Source organism: Trachinotus anak, unplaced genomic scaffold (genome assembly GCF_046630095.1).
Source record: "Trachinotus anak isolate AG129_WGS33_773 ecotype Australia unplaced genomic scaffold, CSIRO_AGI_Tana_v1 ptg000051l, whole genome shotgun sequence".
Taxonomy (NCBI): domain Eukaryota; kingdom Metazoa; phylum Chordata; class Actinopteri; order Carangiformes; family Carangidae; genus Trachinotus; species Trachinotus anak.
In genome coordinates, this window is record NW_027273902.1 from 400,976 (window position 1) to 421,745 (window position 20,770).

General features: G+C 43.2%; 3 protein-coding genes across 14 annotated transcripts in view; all 3 read left to right on the forward strand.

Annotated features, from left to right (window-relative positions):
* The first annotated feature begins 183 nt into the window (after positions 1-183).
* On the forward strand, positions 184-11,892 carry ikbkg (inhibitor of nuclear factor kappa B kinase regulatory subunit gamma). 8 transcript variants are annotated; one of them, XM_071473365.1, is made up of 16 exons: positions 184-573; positions 1,089-1,229; positions 2,412-2,677; positions 3,604-3,672; positions 3,756-3,857; positions 4,403-4,588; positions 5,285-5,346; positions 5,608-5,655; positions 6,437-6,539; positions 6,627-6,742; positions 6,852-7,004; positions 8,019-8,091; positions 8,224-8,358; positions 8,854-8,990; positions 9,400-9,476; positions 10,634-11,892. In XM_071473365.1, the coding sequence occupies exons 2-16, from the start codon at positions 1,091-1,093 to the stop codon at positions 10,822-10,824; spliced, it is 1,857 nt and encodes a 618-aa protein (XP_071329466.1). In that variant the 5' UTR covers positions 184-573; positions 1,089-1,090; the 3' UTR covers positions 10,825-11,892. The 8 variants fall into 8 exon arrangements, with proteins under 8 accessions (XP_071329466.1, XP_071329470.1, XP_071329468.1 ...); XM_071473362.1 differs by lacking the exon at positions 184-573 and adding an exon at positions 585-872; XM_071473369.1 differs by lacking the exon at positions 3,756-3,857 and having other exon boundaries at positions 186-573.
* Positions 11,893-12,470: 578 nt separating this feature from the next.
* On the forward strand, positions 12,471-18,455 carry sephs3 (selenophosphate synthetase 3). The gene is made up of 8 exons (XM_071473371.1): positions 12,471-12,843; positions 13,539-13,642; positions 14,914-15,021; positions 15,163-15,317; positions 16,215-16,305; positions 16,404-16,503; positions 16,714-16,926; positions 17,399-18,455. The coding sequence occupies exons 1-8, from the start codon at positions 12,567-12,569 to the stop codon at positions 17,647-17,649; spliced, it is 1,299 nt and encodes a 432-aa protein (XP_071329472.1). The 5' UTR covers positions 12,471-12,566; the 3' UTR covers positions 17,650-18,455.
* ap4b1 (adaptor related protein complex 4 subunit beta 1) overlaps positions 18,347-20,770 on the forward strand; it is a 29,982-nt gene continuing 27,558 nt past the window's right edge. For 2 of the 5 annotated variants that reach the window (XM_071473357.1, XM_071473359.1), the window contains exon 1: positions 18,607-20,717. In XM_071473357.1, coding sequence (XP_071329458.1) covers positions 20,605-20,717 — 113 coding nt within the window. In that variant the 5' untranslated portion in view covers positions 18,607-20,604. Of the gene's footprint in view, positions 18,478-18,606; positions 20,718-20,770 lie in introns of those variants that run through there. The other 3 variants (XM_071473358.1, XM_071473361.1, XM_071473360.1) reach the window with 3 other exon arrangements.

Here is a 20,770-nt window from a genome sequence, read left to right on the forward strand (position 1 = left end):
TAGTAAGTTGTTTTTGAATTCATTCTTAACATACCAATAGAAGAGTAAAGGAGTTTCTATATTTACTGGGATAATAATAATCGTGTCAGGCCATAAAATATCAGGCTGTGAGGCATTTCAGGCTGGGTGACGTCATTATCCTCGGACTTAGGAGGTGAGAGAGAAACAGCGGGTTGTGTTTGCAGCCTGAGCGGAAGTGCTGCCTGAGAGTCTAAACTCAGGGCCAAACTATCCTGCTCATTTCCTGAGCTAACAACAGCCTCGGCTGTGACAAGCTCAGCCCAAATCACAGAGTTTTGGGAAAACCGTATGAAATTTGGCTGAATAAATTTTGGAAGATGTTCAGCTCGTTGATGTAGACCGGGGTTTATGTCCGTCAGCGGGCGCCTCAGAGTTACGCAGCTGCCGTCTGCTACATTGTGCTAGCTAGCTCACAAGCTAAATCGCTAGCTATCTAACATCCAGCAGCTTTCTACCGTTGGCTGAATAACGCCAGGATAACTCACTGACAGGTCGCATGTGAGCGACAGCCTGTGTCTGTTATTCCGGACAACACAGCGGAGACAGGAGACGGTAAGAGGAGTTTCGAACCTGTGATGCTCTAACGTTAGCTGTCAGACTGTGAAGGTGAGGACGGGTCCGACCCTGTCTCACTGCGGGAGGAAAACAACACCGATGTAACGTGAGCTGTTTTTAGTGTTTGATGTGAAGCCGACGAGCAGCGGTTTCCTCGGGTCGATGTGGTCAACTAACGTTTAAACAAGCTCCGGGTCTCAGCTGAGCCTCATGGCGCCGGGCTGACGTAATGTTTTCCTCCCGGGCACCGGCACCTGAACAGGTACCGCACAAACAAGAGCCGCGACACCGAACCGGTGAGTCATCGGACTGAGCCCGCCATCAGGCCAGCTGGCCCCGGCAGAAGAGGAGCGGGGTTTTGACCTGGGATAAGTAAAGTGAAAGTAAAAGCTCCTGTGCAGGCCGACATGAGGCGCACTCCGCGGTGTCTGCACGCCGTGAGGAGCGCAGGGGCTGTGCAGGATGCGCTGTTTCACAAGTTTAATGATGTGTGTGTGTGTGTGTTTCTGCAGGGATGGTGCAGCCACAACCTGATGGCCCAATGCAGTGGGACATGTCAGGGGAGGAGAGTGGAGGGGCCCTCAGGGTCCCACCAGAGCTGGCTGCCAATGAAGTGGTGACCAGGTTGCTGGGTGATAACCAGCAGCTCAGAGGTAGGACACACTCCTATATTTTAAAGAAAAAAAGCAAGATTTACACAGAGTTACTGATGGAATCAAACAACATGTTAGCAGTGATTTCAAAGGATCATTTGTGAGCGATGCAAAAGAAGAGATATTGATTGTTTATTAGCCTGTTACCTCTCATCTACCCGCTCACATACACACTCACATCAGTGAAAACGAGCCCAACCTTCAGCAGCAACTGAGGATCAGCGTCTTGGTCAAGGACAATTCAACATGTGGAAACAAAACGTATAAACTTGCAATTAATGGACAACATGGCCGACCCCCTGAGGCTCCGGCTCACAAGCCTTGTGTGCAACAGTATAAAAATATTGTGCAACAGTAGCACAAGTGGATGTGAATCATAAAATCAGCAAACTGATTCAGTAATTACACTTACTCAGCAATATCTGACTAAAATTTAACTTTAGCAACAATAAGTTACTGATTATACCAGTAAGACTGAGAAATGTGTGACTGCTAATGAACTACAGCATTTCATTGGGTGATATTTGTAGAATGATGAACAAGTAAAGAAAAGTCACAGAGTCAGGAAACAGGCTCAGTGTTAACAGTTAGACAACAATATCTATCTGAAGGTTGCTGCTAGCTTAGCTTACACATGCTATTGGTCATAGCAGACCATGAAAGGTCGTAGTAACAAAACCCTGAGTGTAATAAATAATATTGTTAAAAATAATATTGAAATAAATATTGTTGAGTAATTCAACATTTCAGTTTAACTGATAATAACAGCAGAAACACAGCGTAACAGTAAAGAGGTAACACAGCAATGTTTATCTAAAGTTTTCTGACATTAGCTAACGTTAGCCACCACAGGCTACTGGTTGTACCTATAGACTGTATTGTTCCATACCAAATTAGTTTAATCGAGCAACATGTATTAACAGTAACTGAGCAACATGAATTCAACATTTCATTTAACATAATTTGTTTTATTAATTTCTCAACAGTTACTTGGTGTCTCTGAAAGAAATCACAACATTACACACGAACCACAAAATTAGAAAAACTGCCTACATCTAGTTTCTTATCATAATGTTGGTTTAATCTGGCCCCTTATATTCAATTTAGCTGTTGTAGAAATGTTTCTTTATTTGCACTTCAGTCTCCTACTTCTGCTTTTACCTCCACCCTTCTGTCCTCCAGAGGCCTTGCGGCGCAGCAACCTGGCCCTGCGTCAGCGCTGTGAGGAGATGGAGGGATGGCAGCGAAGGACAAGAGAGGAGAGAGAATTTCTCAGCTCTCGTTTCCAGGAGGCCAGGGCCCTAGTGGAGAGGCTGGCCCAGGAGAACCACTCCTTACAGAGTCTGATCAGCGGTCCGGCCTCCTCCTCTAACCACTGCTGCAGCTCCAGCCAAACAGAAGACCTGCAGGGACGCCCTGCGAAGAACGGTCCGCTCGACGGACCGCAGGTCAGTGGAGAGTCTCATTCTGCTTCCTTATATTTACACATTGTCAGGTGTTTTTACATTTTACATATTAGTTGCACGGTTACGTAACTTCCACTGTTATATTTTATAATCCTGTGTTAGCATGTGTATGCAGAGATTACAGTATATATTATTTCACTATTTTTTTTTTTTTCCGAGTTCTTTGTTTTTTTACAGTAGTTGTTTGCTCAGACCCCACTGATCCTATTGCTCCTGTAATACTTGGTGTAATTTAGCCACATGTAGAAATACATATCTGATGTGTGGGAACATTAAAATGTAGCTCACAAGACAAATTTACAGCTGGAGACGTCATGGCTGCAGGATCTGCTCCCCATGAGCCCTGGCCATTTGAATTTAATTAATATTTAATGAGGCACTTCATGTGTTACTGACTTTGTCTTCACACAAACTCAGTAAAGCTCCTTTCTTGTTTTTAATGAATGAGATTTTTATTAATGTAACTAGAGTGAGTACCAGAGTGTTTTCCTGTGACTACATCTCGTCTCCTACGTCCTCTTTTCAGTGGGCAAACCACAGAACTGTGCTCGACGAAGCCCGGTTACTGCTGTGAGACTCAGCTAAATGTTTGTTCTATCTCCTCCTGCTCTCTGTGATCAGCTACTGTAGACTGGTGATCAAATCATCTGAGAGGTTAATGAGAGCAGAGGAGCAGTGGTTATTGCCCTAACTGACATATAAACTGATCACTTGTCATTAAGTTACAGCCACAAAGCAGCTGTTAGTACATCGAACTGAGCAAACATGTGTTTATTGGGTAAAACATGCAAAACATAGGAAAACGACTCCAAACAACATGAGAATTGCATCTGCTGAAGGACAGATGTTCTGCTTCTAAAATGTTTCCAGTGGATATTGGACCCACTTTTGTCTGTTGTGTGACTCAGACCCTGGATCAGAAGAGGAGAGTGGAAGAGACGGATCAGCACACACAGACCACGCCTCCTCGCAGCCTGGTAAGATGTGTGATGCTGTGTTTGGTTTGCAGTTGGGATGTCTTTGTTTATTTTCCATCTAACGGGTGTGTCCGTGTGTCTAGGGCGATGCGAGTGTGCATAGCTCCTTGAGTAGCCCCCTCCCCACTCCCCCCTCCTCGTTTTCAGAGGTACTGGGGGAGGTGATGGGCAGGGAAAGTGGCCAGGTGAGACTGCTCACTGCATCCTGACTGAATTAGTTTGAGGTGTCACTGCTCTTTACCTGTCATCACACTCAGGCAGGTCAGAAATCTGGACTTCCTACTCGGAAAAATGTGACGGGACAACCTGTGAACAAGTAGTTCTGAATATAAAATCTAACACTGCTCACAGCACCATTTTTAAAAATGACACCAGGTGCATTATGGGAAATGGTGTTTTACAATTGGCAGTCTAAATATTGAGGTTTGATCCTCGGACTTCTGAGCAGGAACACTGGATTGAATGGAGGTTGGGCACCAAGATTTCTTTGCTTCTCACTTGATTAATACGCAGCTGCCACCACTGTTAACCTTCACTGATTCATCCCTCTTTATAATCCAGCTCTGCTTCTGTAGAACCTTGTTTGTGTCATCCTACATCTTGGTGTATTTCTACCTGCCTTCCAGCCCAGGGTGAATATGGTCTGTCTCTGTCCACTTCCCTCCCGTCATCACATCTCCCTGCATCCCTTCATCTCTGGCTCTTTCACTTTTCACGTCTTTCTCCGCAGCCCGTGGAAGGTGCCAACGAGTTCCTGCAGCTGCTGAAGAGCCATAAAGAAAAACTGGAGGAAGGGATGAGAGAGCTGAGGAGGAAGAACGAAGAGCTGGAGAGGGACAGAGATGAGGGAGAGAAAGAGAAAGAGCGGATGCGTCGCTGCATTGACCAGCTACGAGCCAAACTGGCCCAGGCACAGGTGACACCATGATACAAACATGTAGAAATCCTCCCCTGGGAGCCACTGCAGAAATGTAGAGGAGCTGGTAGATGTAAGGATATAACAGCAATAACAACTTACAAACCCGTAAGACTTGTAAAAAAAAAAAACACTTCTGTGTTTTATCTGAAGTGTTGATCTCCATCAGAAGATATATTTGTGGTTTTAAGAACCAAAAACCATCTCAGTGTAGTTTTACATCTCCTTTCTCAGGCTCCTCTCTGGAGCTCTAGTAACAACAGGTCAGTCAGCCAATCAGAAGAGAGGATCTGGAAAGCTTAACATTTTACATTAAACTTTTTCTTTAACTCTCATCTCTGATTCTTAAAGAAGTGAACACAGAAGCTGCTAATGATCACTGCATAGGGATCTATTTCTGGGGAAAGTCTCCAGTTAACCCAGTGGTGCTCCTTTAATTAAATGTAAATTCATAATGAGACTAATTAATCTACAATGTGTGTTTCTAACATTAGATGGTATTTTAAAGTTTTAAAGTTTAAAGGTTGTTTAGAGAACTAATGGCCTTGCTTGTTTCCCTCTGGTGCATCTTGTCTGTCACTTACAGATATTGATCTGTGACCTGACGTCTCTGTGACCAATAGAAATGTTATGATTATTTATAGACACAAGAATCAGCTGCTTTATCTGTGATCTAAAATATGACTGTTTCCACAGGCGACCAGTGTAACTGAGGAGGTTGTTCAGCATCGCTCTGAGGCGCAACACTCCTCTGACTGGTATGATGCACTTTCCCTTCTCACACAGAATCCTGAAACTACCAGCACTAAACTAACCGTGTTTAACTAGTTGTCATTAGCAGCTCTTGGAATGATTGATCTTAACTATGTGGTATATCTGCAGATAAGTCTTCTCTGTGGCGTAAGAAGACCTGCATGTTTTTTAATTTCTGTGTTTCTTCTGCTTGATAAAAGCCTGACTTCTAAGATGTCTTCTTCTTCCTCCTCCTCCTCCTCCTCCCTCTCTATTCCCTCCTCCAGCTCTAGCCTGGCTAAACTCACAGAGCAGCTTCAGGCCACACAGGGCAGGTGAGCCCACAGCTCTGTGTGGCTTTCTCTCTCTCACTTTGTTCATGTCTGATGTTCACACTGTCTCCTCTTACTTTTCAACTCATTTTGTCTCCTGTATGTTTGGTTTGCTTTGTTTTTTAAATTGTTGTTTACCTGTAAATATGGCTTATTTTACATTATTTTTCTTAAGCATTTTTTTCTGTCAGTCATATATGGATGTGTTAAAACAAACCAATCAATAATTGGAGTGTAGGATTTTAAAGCTCTCCAATAATACATCTTTAAAGCTGCGGTTGCAGTGACCACATAAAGTAATTAAAAGTTTTTCTTGAAATATTTCACTGGGAAAACCAAATATACAGGAAATTGTTTCAATTTTAAATTGTAACTTTATTATATAATAACAATTTTGATTTAAAAATGATAAATAGTTTAGCCATAATTTATTGCAGTTACATATACAGTTTGTAAAACACATATAGTGCATTCAGAAAATATTCAGACCCCTTCACTTTTTCACATTTGGCAGCCTTATGCTAAAATCATTTAAATTCATCTACGCTCTATATCCCCACAAAGTGAAAACTGAATTAAAATACATATTTTGAAATGTATCAAATAGTAAAAACTGAAATATAACATTGACATAGGTATTTAGCACAGGTGGACTCTAATCAAAACATCTCAGAGATGCTTAAGAGAAATGGAGGAACCTGAGCTAAATTAAGTCTCACATCAAAGTGTCTGAATACTTTTGTCAACTTGTGTCTGAAAACTTATGAAACTGTTTTTTCTGCAGGTATCGGGAGCTGGAGGAGAAGCTCGATTACCTGCAGAAGAGTTCGGCTCAGCGTGACAGAACTGAAGCTCTGCTCAAACAAAAGGACAAGGACTGTGCTCAGGTGTGAAGTTACAGGTGGTGGCACTGGAGCAAGTTGTAAAATATCAAAAGTTAGGTCAACACCTTAAAATGTTTTGTGTTTTTGCAGCTGGCCAAAGACTGTGAGGCTCTGAAAGCTCAGGCAACTTCCCTGTTAGGAGAACTGAATGAGAGACAGAGCTGCCTGGAGAAAAGCGAGCATGAACGCAAAATGTTGGAAGAAAAGTAAGTTGTCACATCATAAATATACTGTATACAGTACACAGAGGCTCCACTGTGTTGATCTATAGGTGTGCATGTGTGCTGATGTGCATGTCTCTCCACCTGTGTGCAGGCTGTGCAGTAAGATGAAGGCCCTGCAGGCAGCAGAGCGGGACCTGGAGCAGCAGAGGAAGCAGAATAATGTGGCCATGGACAAGCTGCTGCTGCAGACCCAGAGCCTGGAGCAGGCCCTGAAGACAGAGAGAAACGTCGTCACAGAGGAGAAGTGGGTTCAACACACACAAACACACATACACACACACACACACACACACACACACACAGCAGTGTACCGCCTGGGTGTTACATTTTGCACTGCTATAAAAGTGTAGGTCAGCAGATTTTGTCTAAACAAGAGAAATAAGAAACAGTTTTAACAAACTACCATAATCTTTGCGGCTGAGTGGTCACTCTGTCATGTTGTATTAAACATTCAGTAAACACAAAAGTGTTTCCAACACAGTAGTAAACTCCTGTTGATTACTGTGTTGGATCATCATAAATATATATTGCTTTTATCTGTGCACATTATATGAACTTGTTCACCAAAGATATCACACCCAGTCCGAGCTGACACTGGGCACCCGGTACAACCCGGGGGTCACCAGTCCATCACAGGGCTGACATACAGAGACAAACAACCTTTCAGGTTCATGTTCACAACGATGTGGTGATTCAGATCCACCTGTTGACCTAATGTGCATGTGTCAGGACTGTGGGAGGAAGCTGGGGTACTCACAGGAAACCCACGCAGGTACGAGGAGAACACGTGATAGTGTCCACCGCTGCCCCAACAGGCCCCACAAGAGGACACATTTGAATGTAATGCTGGTGGATCACCTGTTAGAGCACGTATCATAAAGTCTTAGTCTTAACTGCAGCGGCCCGGGTTTGAGTCCAACCTGTGGCCGTTTGCTGTGTGTCGTCCCCTCTCTCTTTCCCGTCTCTCTCTCACTGTGGCTGAATCTGAATAAAGGCAACAAGTATAAAAATAAAACAAACTTAAAAAATGTTATTTTATTATCTCAACCTCTGCCAACAAGAAAGAATTCAGGACTTCAGAGGCTCCTTCATGATGTAACACACTTGTGCTTCCATTCTGTTTGAGTGTTATGATGTTCACGGTTTCACTGTGGTAATTTCTGCTGCTCATTCAAAACTCTTTACCACTGTTACCAGCAAAATACCTGAGATTCAGTGTTTTATTCTGAAAGGTAAACTGCTCTTCCCTTTCTCTCAGGAAAAAACTGACACAGCTGCAACACGCCTACACGTGTCTGTTTAGAGACTACGACTCTAAACTGAAGAGTGAGGTAAAAACACACTTCAACATCTGGTTACACTCATCAGCTTCACTATTTATAGCTTATGGATAAATGTCTTAACACTCTTTTGTGTGTGTGTGTGTGTGTGTGTGTGTGTGTGTGTGTCTCTCTCTCTCTCAGGGAGGAGATCTGTGCAGCCGTCTAGAGGAGGCAGAGCGAGCGTTGGCCCTGAAGCAGGATCTGATCGATAAACTGAAGGAGGAGGTGGAGCAGCAGAAAGGCTCACTGGAGACTGTTCCCGTCCTCGCTGCACAGGTAAAGTTACACAGCAACATCTGGAAACATGAGTGGCTCATTTCACAGGTTGGATATAGAGGTGGGAAATATAAATTATCTTGTTCAGTTCACTACGGAGAGCCACTGTTCTGAGGTCAGTGATGAGGGCGCAGCATCTGAGTCTGCTGCAGGTTTGAACTGTAGACCTGTGTAAACAGTGTTTATGTGTTCATAACTCAAGGTCTCTGCTGTCTGAGTTATCACATTATCATTGTTTCAGTGGCTTTAAAGGTCTGAGTGAGACTTTGAAGTGAGGACTGAGACAAAAGTTCTGAATCTTCAGAAAAGGAATTTGTGTTGTGTTTGGGAGGATGATAGATTGTCACAATAAGAGTGATTCACCCCCCCCCCCCCCCCCCCCCCCCCCCCCCCCACACACACACACACACACACACACACACACACACACACACACACTTACTTTGCTTTGGAGACTGAATAAAACCTCCCTCCCTCTCTCACTGTGTTTGTTAGGCTGAGATCTACAAGGCAGATTTCCTCGCAGAGCGAGAAGCGAGAGAGAAGCTGAACCAGAAGAAGGAGGAGCTGCAGGATCAACTGACTCAGGCCCTGGCTGAGATTGACAGGCTCAAACAGGAAGCCACAGCACGGTAAAAACAAAATCTCTCTAAAAAGGGAGGGAAGGAACTGCACAGCACATGCCCATTCCAATTATGATAATAATTATTATTAAGGTGTATGCAGCAGTCACACAGCTCAGTCTGTCTTGCGGCGTGCTCCAGAAGTTGAAACCTCTGTTTGACATAATTATTGATCCAGGGTTAAATAGTCCTAGTCTGCTGATTTTCTGTCCCTGCTGAGGCCAAGGAGACTGATCTCAGCTGCTGATCAGATGCTGCCTCAGCAGGTGGAGGTGACCCTAGTTTTGCTGCAGCTGCTGGCACATGACGGACACGTCAGAGCTGCATCTGTACACTGCATGTATGTTCAATACTGGTATTTCTAGGCATCTATTTAACTGTGATTGACCATGAAAGTTGTCTGTGTTCACCTCTGCAGTGCACGTATGGAGCAGATGAAGATGAGGCACATGGAGGACTTTCCACCACGGGCTCCACTCATTCCTCCTCCACAAGGTACATTACAACCACCACACACAGCAGTGCACAGAGACTTACAGTGAATCTATTTATTTGTTATAATACAGTCTTTCATGAATTAAATCCAGTTTCTCCAAGAAGGTATTGATGTGTCCACTCTGGGGGACAGGACACATTTGTGTGTTCAATACAAGTATCAATAGTCTAATGAATTCAACAGTCGAGCTCTTCATGATCAAGATGCTACATACAAGTCGTGTTTGTAGTAAACAGATTGTAATAATAGAAATGATCATGCATGATGTCCATTTTGGTGGACACGTGATTAATTGTAATTTCCTTCTCACATAAAAAAAAGAATTGTGTATTTGATGTTTCTTGATACTTGATTTTTCTTGGACAAGAATCCCTGAAGTTCTCTGCATCTCTGATCGACTGTCAGCCAACTTGTCAGAGTTTTTAATTGTACTTAAAACTGTTTGCCAGTGGATTACCAATTATGGTGTTGAGAAATATTTTCAGTGTAAAAAGTGTTCAGATAATTTACTGAAATAAAAGTACTTTTGGTTTTCCAGCAATTTTACTGCATGGTTAAGTTTCACTGTTTTCAACAAGCTCAGGCTCTAGAAACCCACTGTACACTACCAGCACCTGTTCCTGTACCAGCGCCACACAGCAGACAGACACATGTAGAGACCAGCTGGTGGAGAACGTAGAGCACGTAGCAGCTTAAGATCCAGATTTGTTTGGAGGAGTTGTAGAGACCTAAATTCATCAGGTCACCACAAACACAACTGCTAAAGGTGGACAGTGTTGCTGTTTGTCTGCTGGATGTGTACATAATGAACTCTTAGCTACATCTGCTTTTCATATGTGTTTACAGCTTGTTGTGCTGCCCCCAAGTGACCAAAAATCTGCTACCACTGAGTTTTGTCATTTTAAAAGCTTATGTTTTTTTCTAAATGTAGTGGAAAAAACCACAGAATATTTCCCTCAGAAATGATGTGCAGTAGAAATATGACAGAATAAGACAGAAATTTGAAACACTTGATACTTTAGCATAGTATTGAAGTAAATGTATTCAATGACTTTTCACCTCTGAGTTGTTGAGAGGTTTCACCACTGAAACCTATGCACATGCAAATGTATTTAGAAATGTATTAATAATTAATCATGTATTTTTCATGTTTCAGGTGTGTTCCCCGGTCCAGCTTTCAACACTGTGCCCCCCGCCCCCTCATTCCGCAATCAGGGTTTGGTTCCAGTCGGTGATCAAGGAGCAGCTGGAGCTGAGGATGTTCCAGTTTTATGTTGTCCTAAGTGCCAGTACCAGGCTCCAGATATGGACACACTGCAGATACACGTCATGGACTGTATACAGTAACATGAGCCTAGTTCAGCACACACCATGACACCAACACACACATGCTGACATTTACACAGTATATTCACATTTCTGAAGTCCAGTGAGTCTGCTGCCCGCTCCGGGCACAGCCTGGAAAAACATATTTAGTTTTTGCACCTTACTCACACACACACACAAACATAAATACAGTCTCCTTTTTTAAAGATGAATATGGTGGAATCAAGACAAGTGGCACTGAGATGACAGTATGAACAAGTACAAAAAAAAAAACAAGGACAGCAAGATAATCAGCGCGGCGTTTTCCCAGAACTGCTCCACGGATTCAGTTCCTGCTGTAGCTTTTTCATTCCGCAACCAACCCTGCTCTCGTCATCCTTTTTGTCTACCAGCATCTGTTCTTGTATCCCCCCTCTTCCTGTGCCTTAACTCTGGCACATTGATGCATATGTCCATCAGTATTTGTACATGATCCCTTGATCCTCTTGCCTCAGTCCCATTTCTAGTTTCTCTTCACTGCAGTGGCATAGTGGCAGCTGAGGAGGTGACTACATACTGGGGACTAGGCATTTATACTTTGACTGCATCATCCATGATGTACACATCAGTAATCATTGGTCCTAAAGTGATGACATGTCAAAAAAGGGTACCACTCTTACTTAAAACACATGACAATGTGAATAACCTAGTGAGCTTTAAATAATAAAGAATATCTAAATATGTTTTGGTCATAAATGTTGCTCGTCTACATTACCTCAAAACATGTATTATTATGTATTAGAGATGGATTTACTCTTGTTGAAAAAGTGGCCATTCTCTGTGTTCTGTGCCTGTGTACACCTTTGACTGCACCACTGCTTTATTATCTCTGACGATAGACCTGACCCCTAACCCAACACAGCCCCCTCTGTGGCCCCTACTCTGTCTGATCTTTACCTGTAGCTCCCAGCTATTTATCTTTCTGAATGTAAGCACATTGAAGTTCCTTCACAGTTTGTGTGATTATCGTCTGTAATTAGGGATCATTCGGTGCAAAGAATATTGTTTTCAAACTGTTGATAATTTACAAAATAAATCAGTTACACAGTAGCCCCTTGTGTGTGCTCTGTCGTGTGTGTGTCCTGAGAGTAGTACATGAGGAAAGAAATGGTCTTTTTCATCACAGCAGCAGTAGTTACAATATAGTTATCACAGACAATTGAAAATTTTATGGCAGTGATTTTTTTTCCCTCAAAAACTTTATTATTCAAACATTTTCCATTTTACCTTATTAAAAGTATTAAACGTTGAACATAGAAGGAAAAAAATATGGAATAAGATACATAATAGGGAGAATATGGACAAAACATACAAAACAATATAAAATGCATCCTAAATAAAAATATGCGAAATGTTTCTGATTATTTTTTAAGTATGTCTGATTATGAGCAGTGACGGAGAGTAATCAACTACGCCTTCAAAATAAGACGTTTGCTCGTATGTCTCTGACGACTGCGACTTCGCTATGGGTTAAAATGACCTTCTTCTAATTTAGCAGAAACTCAAGTTCAATGTCCGAGTAATTTGGTGTAAGTTTGTAGTTAAAGATCTGTGAACCTCGTACACGATGAACTTATACTCTGAAAGTTCCCACAGGAAGTCGCCCTGGTTGTACGTCGGTTACCTTGACACCAGTTTCCGGACACACGCTCCATTCATCCCCGCGTCTTTCTTACCGGTGTGCGCGCCTGGCGTCGTGCGTTTGAAGTGGTCTTCAAGCAGGCATGTCAGGCTCAACTCCGCCGCCTCCCTCGGCGGAGGCTGTGCGGACCGAGGGGTGTTTTCCCCCCGGATACAAGCCTTTCAAACCCGAGGAGCACGGCCTGGAGCGCGGGTTCCGGCTCACAGCCTTTTCGGACCTGAAAGGATGAGGCTGCAAGGTCCCGCAGGAGGCTCTGCTCAAACTCCTGGCGGGACTGGAGCCGGACCGGGCCGATGGGACGGGGAAGGCCGGAGACCAAGCTTCGGAGTTCGGCCAACAATTGCCCGGCCCCCGACTCGGTGCGGAACAAATTCGGAGTTAGCAAAACCAGCCGTGATTCCCCGAACATGTCGGAGACCGTGGCGGTTAGCGGTAGTTAGCTAGCGGAACTATTGCTAACCATGCTAGCATGTGTTAAATGATACTGCAGCTCATTTGACAGTTGGACAACTATGGGAGCATAGAACAGTGTTTTAATAGCCACCAGCTATGGAATTTGTTAACATGTAAACAACGTACAGTTGTAAGTTATTACTAAGCTACATCGTAAATGCATATGATAGAAAACAGCTCAGTCACGGAGCACAAGTTCCGTGAGTTGTCGAGTTACCGAAGCGTAGGAATGATTCAGCAGAAATAAGTGGATGCGTTGAGGACAAAGTTCATCCGAGTGATTAAACTTTTCTTCTAGTGAAGGAATTTCGCAACCTTGAGTGAAAACAGAGTTTTTCGTTTTATGTCTTTAGAGGTGTAGCAATCGGTACTGTGTGGAAAGTTTAGTATGTGGTAAGACTGACCGTTCATGCAATAATGCAATCATACATTACGGTCCTGTGATAAATACTTCCTGTGTTGAATAACACGCACGAACTGCTAAAGTACGATTTAAGAAAGTATTCTCACTTTCAGTAAGTTCATATTTACTGTAAGGCTACTGTTCTCCATCGCCCATTGTTGCACACTTCCGTCCCTACTCACTGTCCTGTATCTCCAGGTGTGGGAATGGACTGCTGTGTGATCCCCCTGAGACATGGAGGACTCTCACTGGTCCAGACCACAGACTTCTTCTACCCTCTGGTGGAGGACCCCTACATGATGGTGAGTTACTGGCAGGTGTTTCTGTCCGTGAAGCTCGCACATACCTGGGCACCCTGCCACTGTTCACTGGGAGATTATCCAGGAAGTGAGGCTGATCAAACCCAGAAATAACTGTGTAATTGTGGCGATGTACTCATCCCGTTACTGTGAGGAAAATACAAAAACATTACACAAGACAGGCACACATGGTTATACTTGGGCGTGAGTAACTGAAATAATAACTTCTAGTGTGAAGGTTGAAGTGAGCATGTGGCTGCATATTTAAGACAATGTTTACATTAGTGTAATATTGTACTTGGTCACTCTTACGTTTATGAAACAGTCTACAGTCTGTCAGCACTGATGAACCTGACAGTCAGTCTGTTATTAACAGAACTTTACTGAAGAAGTTTTTTAAAAACCTTTTAAAATTCCCTTTGAGTTTTAATGCTTCCACAAGGTGTGTGCACTTCTCAGTTAAAGGTCCCATATTGTAGAAAGTGAGATTTCCATGTCTTTTCTGATTGTACTGATACTGTCATAGTATCAAACTGTGCACTGTACTTATGGACACAATGCACACAGCCTGTATTCAGAAACTGTGCCTTCAGTAGAGAGGCTCAGCCCCGCTCCTCTGAGTCCAGTCTCAGTAATGCCTTCAGGGGATTTCTCAAAATTTGGCACAAACATTTACGTCACACACAGATGAACTAATTCAAATTTGCTGGTCCAAGGTCAGTGTCACTGTGACCTCACAAAACATGTTTCTGGTCACTTCCAGCCGTTGTTCAACGCTGAGACGGTGACCATGTTTACTGAAGCCTGGGTGGTTGGTTTCAACCATAAGGTGGTGATTCTAGTTGTTTATTAGATGGATTCTTCATTGTCACTGCATATTAAAACACAATGAAATTCAGTTTGGCAGCAATCCGTTATGCTTAGCAGCCTATAAAGATAAAATAAATGCTATGCAATAAAAATTAATTTGTTCAACTAAAAATAGATTATATTGCACATTTCTGTCTGATCAGGTTTTCTGTTTTCCAGACTGAATGAAAGAACTGAAGGAATGAAACATTCTTTGGACCTGAACCTCCTGTTTTATGTTTGCTTGTTGTTCTATGGCGAATTTCTATAAAGTAACAAATAGTTTGAGGGGAGAAATGTTATGAAGCTGAATTTTATTCAGGATTAAAATCAGGCTCCAACCTGAATCTTCCTTGTTAAAAATAATCATGTTTAAAACACAACAGTGACAAAACTCTCTCTGTGTGTTTCTCTGTGTGTCTCAGGGCAGGATAGCGTGTGCTAACGTCCTCAGTGATCTCTACGCCATGGGTATCACAGAGTGTGACAACATGCTGATGCTGCTGAGTGTCAGCCAGAAGATGAATGACAAGGTATCATTATGTGTGTTCACAGGATGTTGACTTTACTTTTATTTACTGACGTGTGTCGTCTACTAATCTCACATGTGAATGTGGATTTCTCTGAAGTGAGCGGTTCAGTACTGTATGTGTCTATGTGCTTGTACGACACAGGATCGCGAGCGGGTGATGCCGCTGATGATTCAAGGGTTTCGGGATGCAGCGGAGGAGGGAGGGACTTCAGTGACAGGCGGCCAGACTGTGATCAACCCCTGGATCATCGTAGGGGGAGTGGCGTCTGTGGTCTGTCAGCCCAACGAGTTCATCATGTGAGTCAGTGAAAACTGTCGCTGTGGCTCAGCTGCACTTCTTCACTGTGGATAAAATAATATTTATCAAAAGGACGTACTCATGCAGTTCGTCTTCAGCTAGAGAATCCTTAGAATTCCCAGAATGCATTTCAGCAGCCCCTAACAGAATGTACCTCCCTTGTTAATTTTGTAGAGAAGTATTTACAAGATGCTGGTTTGACAGCGGCCACAGCCTCAAAACTCAGCTCATCTTGTAGCTGCATGTCCGTCTGACCTCTGACCTTTCACACAGCAGACATTTTGAAAGCACACAGGTACTAATAATATTTATAACGTGTGCATTGCTTAAACGCATAATAGCACTGAGCCATCATTAGTGTCATTAGTTCCACCTGTGCTTTTCTGCTCCCTGACTCTGATCTGTGGCTGTTTACCCAGCTGCTAAATGTTGGTGTCAACAGGAAATAATTTACAGTGAAAATATTTCTCAGTTGAAACTTTAAAATACACAATAAATGAATCCAGGAAGTCCGGACATCATCAGAAGCTTCTGTTCATAGTTTTTACTTTTATTTTAATATCAGTTTTCATTTTCACATTTTACCTGATTTGTCCATTAGTTCAGAGAGTCGAAGAAACCAAATACACCAGTGACACAAAGAACCACCAAAGTCATAGAAATAAAGAAAGAAAGAAAAATAAAAGAAAAGACTGTGAGAACAACAACCATATAACTGCAGCGTCCACCTCCTGTCTGTGTCTCTACTGTCGCTGTGTCATAAAGGTCATTACAGGACTCCACCTCTTTTAAATTGGCTTATATGTCATTTTCTTCATCTCGTACATAAAGGAACATTTAAACTCTGGTTTTAAATGTGATGATATATTGTTGTGGTGTGTTTGTGTGTCTTCCAGGCCGGATGGAGCTGTACCAGGCGATGTCTTGGTTCTGACTAAACCTCTGGGGACGCAGGTGGCTGTGAACGCTCACCAGTGGCTCGATCAGGTCAGTCACTTATCTGTGCTCATCTGAACGTTACGTGAAGTGTTGGCATAATATGCTGACTTCCTTCCCTGTCCCTGTTTATACACCTGTCTCTCCAGCCTGAAAGGTGGAACAAGATCAAGCTAGTTGTCACCAAAGAGGAAGTTAAAGAGGCCTATCAGGAAGCCATGTTCTCCATGGCAACACTAAACCGCACAGGTAAACTACAGTTTGGTCGCTGTGTCCTGGACCTCTGCAGTCATCACTGATGTATTTACATCTCCGTTACTGCTGGTTGATTGATCTGGATTTACTCTTAGCCTCACACACAAAATAAATCAACATGATTGGACCTGTGATTACTTGAAGCACTTGGTCCACCTCAGGACATTCTGTGATCATGAAGCTGGTCTGTGTTTTTGTCTCCAGCTGCAGGCTTAATGCACAAGTTCCAGGCCCACGCTGCAACCGATGTGACAGGTTTCGGGTTGTTGGGGCACGCCAACAACCTGGCAGCACAGCAACGGAACGAGGTCGCCTTCGTCATCCACAACCTACCAATCATAGCCAAGATGACTGCCATCAGCAAGGCCTGTGGAAACGTGTTCAACCTGGTTCAGGGGACCTCAGCAGAGACATCTGGTATGATCTCTGAGATTAACACACAATCAAGAATGTGTCATAATTTAAGTTTTAAAGCTCCACACAGTCTAAAGGTAGATGTCCATGTGTTTGTGATTATAAAGCAGGTCTAGGTTCTATATTAATACTGTGAAAGTATCAAAGCCTCAGTCCACAGAGAAATGCACACAGCCTGTATTCAGAAACTGAGCCTTAAAACCAGCCGTCAGGACTTCTGGAACTTTGTGATGTCACAACAAAGCAGTCACCACCCACCTGGACCCACCATCCAACCTTGAAGGATTTGGTTTCTCTGAGTGTTTACCTGAAAACTACTATATTTTTATTGGATCACTCAGAAAATGGTCAGCCAATCAGAAGAGAGGTTCAGAGCCTCTCTTCTGATTGGAGATCAACACTTCAGATAAACCACAGAAGTGGTTCAAATATGGAGCTTTAATAATGAAGCTCCACCCCTCTTCCTCTCCTCCAGGTGGGCTGCTGGTGTGTCTGCCCAGAGAGCAGGCAGCCAAGTTTTGCTCAGAGATGAAGAGCCAGACCTCTGGAGCTGGAGGCCAGGGGGCGGCAGGCGGAGCGTGGATAATCGGAATCGTGGAGAAAGGCGACCGCCGCGCTCGCATCATTGACAAGCCCCGCATCATCGAGGTCCCACCACGAGGAAGTCAGGCTGCAAATCAGGACAACAGCTCCACCAGCCCCGCTCCCAGCCCCAACTTAACATAGACACTGCCGCTTCTCTGACACTGGTCGTGTGTGTGTGTGTGTGTGTCTGTGTGTCTGTGTGTCTGTGTGTCTGTGTGTCAGTCACTGTCCTCGTTTCCGGTGGGAGAGGAAATGAACAGCACACACTTATTTATCCATCTTTGGAAGGAGCTGCTGAAAAAGGTCTTTCACCAGTTTGGAATGAAATATAAATTCAGGGTAGTTTGGTTTACTAACCCCCACCCCCCTTTATTTAGAGCTGCACTCCTCACCTTTCTAATCCATATATTTTATTGACTTTATATAATTTATCTGAATGAAAAAAGAAAACATTCCACATTTGTTTGCCAAATTCAGCAAATAATGAAAAACTGTGTGTGTGTGTGTGTGTGTGTGTGTGTGTGTGTGTGTGTGTGTGTGTGTGTGTGTGTGTTCGTTCTCTTTTGACTGGCGTGCTTTGCTGTGGGGAAGTGGAGTGAAGTGGATGATGTAAATGTCTCACGTTGGTGAATGTATCATGTGAAAGTGAACATCGGCCCCGGCGCCTGGCTCCGCCCACACAGTCCAGAGGAAGGCTTGAGCAGCTTCCTCTGGACCGGCCGGGTGGTGTCCAGCGTGTCCGTCTGTGTCAGCTGATTGGCCCTCCAGCACCGAGTCCCTCCCACCGCTCCTTTTTTTATGAAGCTCCGCCTTTTAAACCCCGGTCAATGGGGGCGGGCGGAGTGGATGTTTGCCTTTGGATCGGGGTCGGACTGAGACTGCTGGAGGCCTGACGCTGTGTTTGTAGATTTCCTTTTCAACATCAATAAAACCATCATCAACTCAGACTGAAACACTGTTTGGTGTCATGTGAGTATAAACGTCATGTATGTTGGAGCCGAGCTTAAGACTTTGGTTTAAAATACATAAAATGTTTTTCGACCACTTCCACTGTCACCATGCTGAACATTTTTCACAGCAGACATTGTGAGTTTTCTCAGCAGGAGAAGCTCAGATGTAACAAATCATCATTATCAACTTTTTTATTTCCTCTGGGATTGATTGAAGGGTGACTCTCATTTTTCTGTGGTGCCAAGATTAAATAAGTAGAAACAAAACAAACCAAACAAAAATAATTTCCTGATACAAACAGTTATATTCAAAAACATTAAGATTTAAAAGCATATTTCTAATCTGTCCCAGTGTTTCCATGGAATCAATATTTAAAGTGTGTTGTAGGTTTTTCCACGAGGCTGAAGCACCAAATCTAAAAGTTAGATCTAAGAGTTGACCTGGGGATCACGCAGTGTCATCCAGTCCTGAGAGCAGGTCTGATGATCACCTACATTCAGATGTATTAGTCACGTAAGGTCATTTATTTAATAGTGGTTTGTAAATGAATATATATCAGTGTTGACCTCAGAGAGAGAGAGAGAGAGAGAACCAGCCAACCTTTTCATATAGAGTGCAGTGGTGGGTACTGTAGGTATCCTCAGTAATGAATAGAAGCATTAATGTTTTTGATTTCACTGTTATTCCTCCAATGACCAATCATCACGTTTGCCATGTAAAGAATGTGTAGGAAATAGTTACTGTTTTCTGAAAATGGAATTTAAATAAAGTCTAAGTTAACTTTTTCCAGCTAATCGCTCCCCACTGTTTAAAAATGCACACATCAATCCAGTTCAGTGCCCCCCCCGCGCCCTCTGTGCTGTCTGCTGCAGCGACTGAGCACCCTGGACAGCTCCTCAGTCAGGCCCAGGCTGGATCTTAAAGGGCCACGCCACAGTTTTACACATGAGGGTCAGTGTTCAGCCTGAGTGCACTGTCTGCTGTGGCTCTTAGAAAACACCTGAGCCTGATGTGCCTCATGTTATTAATTAACTATGATGTGGTCGTATCAATAAACATTTTTTTAATGTGCACATTAACTTAACAACCGTCACTCTCAGATGATATAATGGAGTAATAGAGTGAAGTACAATATTCCCCCTGAAATATGATGGAGCATAAACTACCTGAAAAATACTCAAGTTCAAGTACATTGTGTCTGAAGAATATTTATTTTCCACCTATTTAAGTACAGTTTGGAGGAATTCATACTTTACTTAAGTATTTTCATTTTATGCTGCTGTATACGTCTAAGTCTCGACATTTCAGAGGAGGTAATATTGTAGTTCTCACTGCACTACAGTTATATGACAGCTTTAGTCACTAATACATTTTCAGAGTAAGATTTTATATGCAAATCATGTGAGGAGCTTATTAAGTATGATGTATATGACAGAGTTTTACCGTTAAACTAACCAGTAGTGATTAAAGTATCTAAATTTAGCTATACCTTGACAAATTACAATAAGAAATAACATTCAATAATACAATATACTATTAGTTATAACACTCTGGAAGAAGTCAATACTTTTATTTTTGCAAATTTAAGTAAATTTCCTTCTTTTACATGAGCAACATTTTGAATGAGTTTTATTTGTGATGATTTCTGATGTATCTTTACTTTTACTTCACATTTTTTCCACGGCTCTGTGAAATAAACAGATTATAGAAGAAGAAGAAGCATTAGAGGAAGAACAATTAAAAGAAGAAGAAGAAGAAGACGTTGTGTTGCAGCTAAACCGCCGGGTGTTATTCCTCCGTGACCAGCAGGGGGCAGCATGAGGTTAAACACAGGATAAAAGCAGAAGAAGAAGAAAGGCGGAAGTACGAGCGGTGTAAACAATCCAGTCATCCAGGCAGGGCAGCGGCTGAGATCCACTGTTTGAGGTGTGAAACTGTAAATTAACAAATCGATGTGTTGAAATGTGAAATGTAACGAGTGATATTTTAAATACACGAGGTTGGCACGTTTCTGTGAGTGTGAATCTAAGCTTTCAGCAGACTCGGCGACTTGCTCTCCTCTGGTCTGTGATCCTGCTGTGAGAGCCAGGCTGCGTGTGCTCTGCTGGGTCAGTGTGCTGTGTCTGCGGCCTGTCCGCGGCCGCCATGCCTTACCTGGGCGGTGAGGACACGGTGCGGGAGCTGAGGAGGGCTCTGTCCAACCCCAACGTCCAGTCAGACCAGCTCCGCTACAGGAACACCATCCTCAAAGTCATCAGGTGGGCCCCGGCAGGTGGCAGGGTCAACGGAGTCACAGTAAACAACAAACACA

What these genes read in the sequence shown, in the direction of transcription:
- ikbkg (XM_071473362.1), top strand. Translation starts at nt 806, where the DNA reads ATGTTTTCCTCCCGGGCACCGGCACCTGAACAGGTACCGCACAAACAA. An exon ending in TGATAACCAGCAGCTCAGAG is followed by an intron (nt 1,230 to 2,411) that starts GTAGGACACACT and finishes TCTGTCCTCCAG; the next exon opens with AGGCCTTGCGGCGCAGCAAC. An exon ending in GCGCAACACTCCTCTGACTG is followed by an intron (nt 5,347 to 5,607) that starts GTATGATGCACT and finishes TCCCTCCTCCAG; the next exon opens with CTCTAGCCTGGCTAAACTCA.